The 8,978-nt window shown below is 42.0% G+C and overlaps 1 protein-coding gene across 1 annotated transcript in view; it reads left to right on the top strand.

Annotated features, from left to right (window-relative positions):
- Positions 1–8,978, top strand: part of Abca13 (ATP binding cassette subfamily A member 13) — a 449,044-nt gene that overhangs the window by 115,329 nt on the left and 324,737 nt on the right. The window contains exons 21-23 of the mRNA XM_017802262.2: positions 4,065–4,228; positions 4,916–4,992; positions 5,802–5,923. Of these exons, the coding sequence (XP_017657751.1) occupies positions 4,065–4,228; positions 4,916–4,992; positions 5,802–5,923 (363 nt within the window). The remainder of the gene's footprint in view (positions 1–4,064; positions 4,229–4,915; positions 4,993–5,801; positions 5,924–8,978) is intronic.

Genomic DNA, 8,978 nt, shown 5'->3' with positions numbered 1-8,978 from the left:
TATCTATCTATCTATCTATCTATCTATCATCTATCATCTATCCATCTCTGTCTATTTATCCATCTATTCATCCAGCTGATATCTCTCTCTCTATTGCTTGCTGTATCTATTCATCCATCCATCTCTACATCTCTATGTATCTATGTATTTACCTATCCATCAATTATCTATCTATCTATCTATCTATCTATCTATTTTGTTCACAGCAATGAATAACAAACTAAGACACTATCTATCTATCTATCATCTATCTATCTATCTATCTATCTATCTATCTATCTATCTTTTATCTATCAATCATCTATCATCTGTCTATCATCTATCTGTCTATCATCTATCTATCTATCTATCTATCTATCTATCTATCTATCTTTTATCATCTATCAATCATCTATCATTCTATCTGTCTATCATCTATCTATCTATCTATCTATCTATCTATCTATCTATCTATCTATCTATCATCTATCTGCCTATCTATCTGCCTGTCTGCCTGTCCATCCATCCATCATCTTTTTATTTCTGGAGAGATAGTTTTAAAATATTTACTGGCTCACCATGGACTTGAAGTAACTGAAAACACTGGCAAACACCAAGAACTGAGAGCTGAAGAGAACCTGCATGGTGGTTTCTTTTCTATTAACTCGTGCAAATATGCAGGAATCCCAGTGCAGGGGCTCCATACACTGAGTCAGAGTGTGGCTTTTATCTGGGCCCATCCACTTGCCTGGAATTAGGGGCTGCTGGGCTCACAGGCAAGCTCAGATTCCTTGGAAAGCTGAGACAATGGCCGTGTTTCAGGCAGTCGGGTGAAGACTGGCCTTTTTTCTAGGTGCAGCTCTGAGTGCTTACTGCTTTGTGGTACAGTGACCCTCTCTACCAACATGCTCAGTGCACGTTAAATTCTCCCAGGAAGCAAAGAGAAAGGTGATTCTGAGAAAGACCACACACTGCTGGGCCAAACTCCCATGATGTGGAGAGAGCCTGGAAGGCTGCTGTGGTGAGGAAACACAGGAAGGGAGGGAGCTATGGATCTGGATCTGACCCTTCAGCTTCTAGAGAGAAATGTGTGTGGGCAGGAAGTCCAAGCACTCCAATGAGGCAATTGCTCTGGTGGTCCCCATAATTTCTTTAGTCCCTGTAGTTTTTGTGTCCTTGTTGGCTTATTTAGATAATCTTGTTCTTACTTTTAGGCTGCACACATCTTTGTCTTGTACAGGTGGAGCATCTGTAATCTGAAAATCCCAAATCCAGCATGTCCCCAAATCCAAAACATAACACCACACATAAAAATACACCCTTAGACACACACGGCAGGCCATAGTCAAAATGCAGATGCACTAAAATTCTCTACACAATGCCTTCAAATTATGTGTATGAAGTCCATTTAGTGTTAGTTCCTATCCCTAAGATATCTCAGAATGTGTGTGCAGATATTCCAGGATCCCAAAAGATCTAGAATCAGAAATACTTCTGGCTCCAAGCACTTTGGTTAAAGCAAATTCAGCATGCATTAAATATGAAAAAATAGGGCTGGAGTGATGGCTCAGCAGTTAAGAGCACTGGATGTTCTTGCAGAGGACCGAGGTTTGGTTCCCAGTACCCACATGGTGGCTAACAACTGTCCTTAACTCAAGTTCCATAGGCTATGATGTCCTCTTCTGACCTCTGTGGGCATTGCAAAGCACGGGTGCACATGCAGGTATTACACTTGTACTCATAAAATAATGAACAAACAAAATATTTTTAAATATGGAAAAATTTAAAAAACTTTGATGTTTTTTGAGTACTAAGACAAGTTTGGATAATAAAACTGGCAAGACAGTCCATATTTTGAAACAAATGACCCAATGACTGTATTTATAATTCACATTAGTATATGAGTTTTAGTAACTGGCTGACAAAGTATTAGTTTTAATAAAGGGCAGAAGTACCTGCTTAGATGACAAAACCAGATCATTGCACATGTCAGGGTCAGGACATTTAGAGTGTCTTAGTTTCCTTTCTGTTTCTGTGATAAACACCATGACCAAAAGCATCTTGGGGAGGAACTTACAGGTTACAGTCCATCATCAAGGGAAGCAGGGACCGGAGCTCAAGGCAGGGACCTGAAGGCAGGAACCGAAGCAGAGACCATGGAGGATTACTGCTTACTTGCTTGCTTCCAGGCTTGCTTGGTTAGCTTTCTTATACAGCCCAGGCCCACTGTCCAGGGATGGCACAAATACCATAAAGTAATCTACTGTCCTAGTTACCTGTCTGTCACTCTGATAAAACACTGACCAAAAATAACACAGAGAAAAAGGTTTATTTGGCTCTGTGATCAAGGGAACCCAAGGCAAGAGCTCAAGGCAGGAACTGAAGCAGAAACCATGGCAGAATGCTGTTCACTGCTTGCTTCTCCTGGCTTGCTTACCCCTGCATGCTCAGCTACTTTCCTTAAACAGCCTAGGCCTACTTGCCCAGGGATGGTACCACACACAGTGGGCTGGGTCCTTCTACATCAATATGCAATCAAGAGATGCCCCACAGACATGGCCACAGGCCAATCAGATTGAGAAAATTCCGCCACTGGAGTTTCTTCTTCTTGGATGTGTCAAGTTGACAACCAAGATAAAACTTCATAGTGTGTCTGTGGTTCTAAGGCTTTCCATGTGTGAAGCTTTCAGACACGTAGATCATTTCCAGGGTGTCATGGGGAGTCCTTTGTGCCTGGCAGAGGTAGGCAAAGGGCACTGTACTGTGTTTAGCTGTTCAGTGTCTGGATAGTCTAGTGTGTAGTTTTCAGTACTGTCACTGGGCTCCAATGAGAGTGTCCCTGTCCATTGACTGGACCACACCAGGAGACCTCAGAGAACCAACCCCTTAGCCTCTCCCACACCATGTAGATGATGGTTGGGACTGTGAACGCGTTTGTAGGATAGTTAAGGGGGATATGTAGGAGGCCGTGCCTCTGAGGATGTAGTGGACAGTGGAACTCTAAATAGAGAAACTGTATCCTGCCTGGATACAGGGGGCCTTCAAGCAACCACACCACATACCTCAGCAGAAGCAGACAGCATCCTCTGCCACTGTCCTGTCAAGGCCCATGAGATCCTCACTGCTGAGTTCTCACTCCTCACCCCACTCAGTGCAGTTTTTTCTTTCTGTGATTGATTTCAATTAACAGTTCTTCTAGTTTTATCCATGTTACGCAAATGGCATGACTTCTTTCTTTACATGGATGAACGATCTTCCACAGTGTGTGTAAAGCTTTTTCCCTTTATCTCTTCATGTCAGTAGACCCCGTCCTCCCAGGCTGGCTCTGTATCTTGTTTCTGGTGAATCATGCTGCAGGGAGTATGAGAATACCATCTCTTTCATATCTGATTTCCTTCCTCTTAGATAAATATATCTAGGAGTGGTTTGGCATTTCAGGATCATATGGTAGTTGTGACATTAATGTTTTGAGGAGCTAATATAATATTTTCCTTCATGGTCATACGATTTTATATCTCCAGTGACAAAATAAAAGGGGTTCCCTTTTCTCCATGTTTGACATTTTTTTATCCCTTGTCTTTTAAATAATGATTATCCTAGAAGAGTCGAGGAGATATCTCTGTGTGGGTCTATTTGTGTTCCTCTGATCGACAGTTCTGATTTCACACACCTGCTCACCCCTTGGTTGTCTTCTGACCTGTTTCTTCAATCCTGTGTCTGTTATTTTATTTATATATTTATTTTTCCTATTGATTGTGTGAGGTACGGAGAGGTACTGGGAGCTGAGCTCTGGAATGCAAGTGCCAGGTCAGCTGGTAGGATGCTGCTTGTTTGCTGTCATGCATTGTGGAACAAGCTGTCCTGCCAGGTTTGTTGATGGCAGAGCTAGGAGGAAGACCTGGGCTCTTGTAGCTCCCAGCCAAGGTTCTTTCTGTTGCTCCACAATGAACAGGGGAAATTGGCATCCTTCCAATTTTTTGTGATGTGAAAATAAACTAACTGAAGCTCTGTGTTTACCTAGAAACCAGACTTCAGTTGTTCAAATAAATAGTTTTCTTGATCTCTGTCATTCCTGTGTTTTTTAGGAGATTGAAAAGATATGGTCCTCATCTGATCAGCTAGATTGTGAACATCTTAGCAGGAATCTCTTCACAGCCTTGGAAAGCTTCAAAAGCAACTTGGAAAACACAACCAGCCAGGACTGTGAATGTCAGCCTCCAGTGGGGTCCATTCAGCAGCACATGCACATGTGCGTGCAATGTGGGTTTGCGCCTCCCCCAGCGTCCTCACTCCTAAGGAGGATGCTTGGCATTCTTAAATGATCAATTTCAGACAACAGTTGGCACCACATACTGTCATATACACATAACTATGTATGCTTAAATAAGCAAGACTTTCCACGAATACACTGGTAAATTCTAAGAGCAGTATTTGCAATCAGTGAGCCCCACTGGTAGTTGAGACAGGGCTTAGAATGTTGTGATCTATGACAACAGTATAGCATTAACTATACACAGATGAGCACTCAAATATTTTCAAATCACTCCATATTTGTCTAAAACCTCTCAGGAGTTCATCAGTGTGAGCCACAATTAGGGGTTCGGGGGCTTAGTCACAGAGAGGTGACTGTCTTACTGCTGTGGCTCTAATTTCTCAGGTATCCCATGACTTGTTTTATCTATTCTTTCTACATTTGCGAGAAGTCACTTCCCATGCCTGACCTGTCTCACTTGGCAGGGCTGTGAGAGAACATAGTGGAGCACTACTGTTAATGGTATTGGCACACAGATGGTGCCAGGGGACAGTTTGTGTCTAGTTCTCAGAGGGTACCTTGTTATCCAGCCCAGCTCCTGGAATGGAGGCAGTGTTATCCATTCCAGCATTCTTTCTGGTGTTTTATCTTGCCTAATTTAATTTTAATTTTTTGCCATTTTAGGTTGGCCAACAGCCTTGAGACTTGGATGTCAAGGAACCCCATTATGACTTTCCTTAGCAATTTCACAGTCACCCAGGGTATGTAGTTTTCCAATTTGATTGATTAAAATTTAATTTAGTTTTTACTCCATTATATTATTAAAATAAAGTATAAAAAGCAAAGGTTGCTATATATGTAATGAAAAAATCATTCTAGAGCTCGGCTAGTCAGATGTGTTCTGATTCATAAGACCCTAAGGTCCCAAAAATCAACCAGAGGAAAGAAGGGAAACATTTGGTCTGAGCCCACTCTGAGATTCTCTCCATGGACCAGCCATTGTTCACGAGTCTCTACCTGCTCATCTGCACAGTCCATAAAATTCAAACTCAGCAACATGCTGAGTAAGTCTGAAAGATTCTAACAAATCCTGAAGTGACATTTCTCTTGTTTGAAAAAGTGACATAAGATGGGTATAGTGGCACATATCTTTAACCCAGAACTTGAGAGGCAGAGGCAGGTGAATCTCTGTGACATAGAGGCCAGACTGGTCTTAATAGCAAGTTCCAGGCCAGCTGAGACTACAGGAAGATAAAAAGACCAACAAAATAAAACAATTATATAAGCAAATAAGGCAGAAAAATGTGTTTTCTACTGCTTATGGTTATTGTTATTCAAGAAAAAATTGTTTCTAAAGTGTAGGACTTTGGGCCAACCAGTGACCAGACAGTACCGTACAACCTGAAGTTTTCATTTTCTCATGCAGTGGGTGGTCTTTCCTTAGTGTCTACTGTAAGCCAGACATCATGAAGGGATCTATCTTTGTCATGTGGTAATATCAAATTTTGTTTTGTCACTAAAAGTTCTGAAAACTTATTATGAGAATGTCTTCCTTTTGCTTATTCTTTAGATGTAAAAGTAAAAGATTTGATAAAGAACATCACCAAGTTAACAGAAGAGCTTCGGTCCTCCCGCCGTATCTCAGACGAAACCATCCACAGCATCTTAGAAGCGAACATTTCCCATTCAAAGGTACGGCACTCAGCCACAGCTGCAGGTACTGTGCTTTCTCCTTCTCCCCCTCCTCCACACAGCCAGGGGTCTGGGAAATGTATAAACAGTGTAGCTGAAAGCAGAGAGGCACACGGAGCAAGCCAGGAGCCCAAGGATGCCAGCACCTCACGGCCACAGCCCGGGCCCTTTAACCTCATAACATTGCCTTCATTGCAGTGGAAAGAATTAAGTCAGTGATGATGTTTATTTATTTTAAAGTACTTTTACTAATTCTTTGAGAACTTCATACACTGTATTTTGATGACATTCCCTGTTCTAGTTAGCGTTCTGTTGCTGCGACAAAATGCTGATCAAAAAGCAACTTAAGGAGGAAACAGTTTATTTCATCTTACATCTCCTAATAGTCTGTCTCTGAGGAATGTCAGGCAGGAACTCAGGGCAGGAACCTGGAGGCAGGAGCTGAAGCACAGGCCGTGGAGGGATACTGCTTACTGGCTTGCTCCTCTGGCCTGTGCTCAGCTAGCTTTCTTATACAACCCAACACCACCTGCCCAGGCGTGGCACCATCTGCAGTGGGCTGGGTCTTCCCATATCACTCAACAATCAAGAAAACGTCTCACAGACAGGCTCACAGGCCAATCAGTTAGAGGAAATTTCCCAATTGAAATTCTCCCTAGGTATGTCGAGGTGACAGCTGAAGCCAACCGTGATATTCTCCCCTCCTTCAGTTCCTCCAAGACCCACCCCACCTCCCTACACAGCCAACTTCATGATTTTTTTCTCCAATTGAGTCCAATTTATGTTGTTCAAATACTCTTGCATGTGAGACGTGCCCTGGATTGTGGTTGACATACTGGGGTCAAACCCTTGAAGAAAACTGACTCTTCCTGTCCCAGCAGCTATGAAATGCCAATAGCTCCTCAGGTGGGATTTTCTTCTCCCCTTCCTTTCTCCATGGACTATTGTCTGGATGGAGCTTGAGCAGGACTTGCACATGGTGTCACAATTGCTGTGAGTTCATATGTACAAGTGCCCTCTGTCTGAAAAACTTGCCTTGTCATTGTCCAGCATCTCTGGCTTTTACTGTCTTTCCACTCCCTCTTCTGAAAAGACCCCAAGCTTGGAGACAGGGGTATGATATAAATGTCTTATTTAGGGCTAGGTGAGCATTATGCAGACTCTTATTCTTGGCACATTGACTAGCTGAAGTCTCTGTGTTAATTGCCATCTACTGCCCCCCAAAAGCTTCTCCAATGAGGTTGAGAGATAAACTAATCTATGGGTAGAGCAACAAGTCATTAGGAGTCATTTAATACAAAGAGTGGGTACTCCACTAGGGCCATAACTTATCTAGCTACAAGTTCATGGTCTAAATAACAGTGCCGGGTATGGGTTCCATCTCTTGAAGCATGTCTTAAACTCATGCAGAGGGATAGGGTGGTTGGTTACTCCCATAACATATGTGCCACTAGTAGGTACATCTTGCCAGGGCAGTTGTTATTACAGCTTGCAGGTGTCACAGATGAGTAAGACTGATGATTACTTTGCTTCTCCAGTAGCATGCGTAGCACCTTCAAGCACTGTGAAATCTACCCAGTAGGGATGAGGCTTCTAGGTCTTTACTTGCTTGATATCTCCATGTTCTGTGACTCAAGTATGTAGTGTCTTTAGCAATAGGATCTTACTGTCAAACTCTGGAGGGTAACCAAGGGCAATGGCAATAGCTTGTAATGTGTGGAGGTCTATAGGATCCCACTGGTCAACAACTCAAAGAAAGGTAACTCATTACTGGTACTGATATTTCTATTTAATAGAATGAGGAGTCTAGTTGGAGTATTGCCCCCTATTATAGGGTAACTCCATTTAAACCATTTTTGTATATGTACATATTTTAGAGTGGTTCTACAGTAGTAGGCTTCCATGTGTTTTTTTCAAAAGGCCTTTAGTGTTAGTTATCCCTTCCCACAGTCTTCCTCTGCTCTGCCCTCCCATCTCCCATGCAATTTAATCCTTCCTATTCCATTATTTCCCTTTATGAAACTGTATTCTATGTCTCTTCCCTTGAAAGATCTCCATTCCCATGTGGTCCTTTATTAGTTTTCTAACCACTAGAGATAATCCACATGAAACACACATATCTAAACACTCAAAACTAACACCCACATATGAGAGTAAACATTTGATATTGCCTTTCTGGATTTCAGTTACCTTACTCAGGATGATTGTTTACACTTCCATCCACTCACCTGCAAATTTTGTAATTTCCTTTTTCTTAATAGCTGAATTATATTCCATTGTGTAGAAGCATCACATTTTTCTTATCCATTCATTAGCTGATGGGCATCTAGAGTGCTTCCATTTCTTTGATAGAGTGAACATGGATGTTCAGATATCTCTGTGGTAGGATATAGAGTCCCTTGGCTACATGCACAAGAGAAGTACAGCTGAATCATGTAGTAGATCTATTTCTAGCTTTTTGAGGAGCCTCCTGTGATGGCTAATCCCGGGTGTCAACTTGATTGGATCTGGGATTAACTGAAATGAAAGAGGTCTTCTTGATTAGATCATCTAAAGCCGGAAGACACACCCTAAATGTGGGTGTTACCTTCCAATGGCAGCCGGTATAAAAGACCAAGGCAAAGGAGAGCGCCAGGCTTCTTTCTGCTTGCCTTCTCTCTCACTGGTGAGTTTGTCTTGCTGCTGTAGACTGAAGACTAGCGATATTTTGGAATTTTTCAGACCTTCAGTGCCAGATTGAGACTACTGAGACATCCAGCCTTGTGGACTTAGCAACTATGGATTCTTAGCCTCTCCACTGTGGTCCAGCCATTGTTGGACTACTCAGATTCTATCCTGTGAGCTAAGCTGCTAAATCTCTATACACACACACACACACACACACACACACACATATATATATATATATTCATTTTACTTCTAGTTGACTAAACTCTGACCAGAGAAAATGTAAGATTATGTGTATATTATCTTTGTTTCATTCTTTATATATCATAACAAACCTAAACAGACCTTCATCACTTGCTTAGGCTTTCTCATTTTTTGTCTATTTTGA

Source organism: Nannospalax galili, unplaced genomic scaffold (assembly GCF_000622305.1).
Source record: "Nannospalax galili isolate Female #2095 unplaced genomic scaffold, S.galili_v1.0 scaffold304, whole genome shotgun sequence".
In the NCBI taxonomy this organism is placed as follows: domain Eukaryota; kingdom Metazoa; phylum Chordata; class Mammalia; order Rodentia; family Spalacidae; genus Nannospalax; species Nannospalax galili.
The sequence above is the reverse complement of the archived record's forward strand: the minus strand, read 5'-3'. Positions and strand labels throughout refer to the sequence as shown.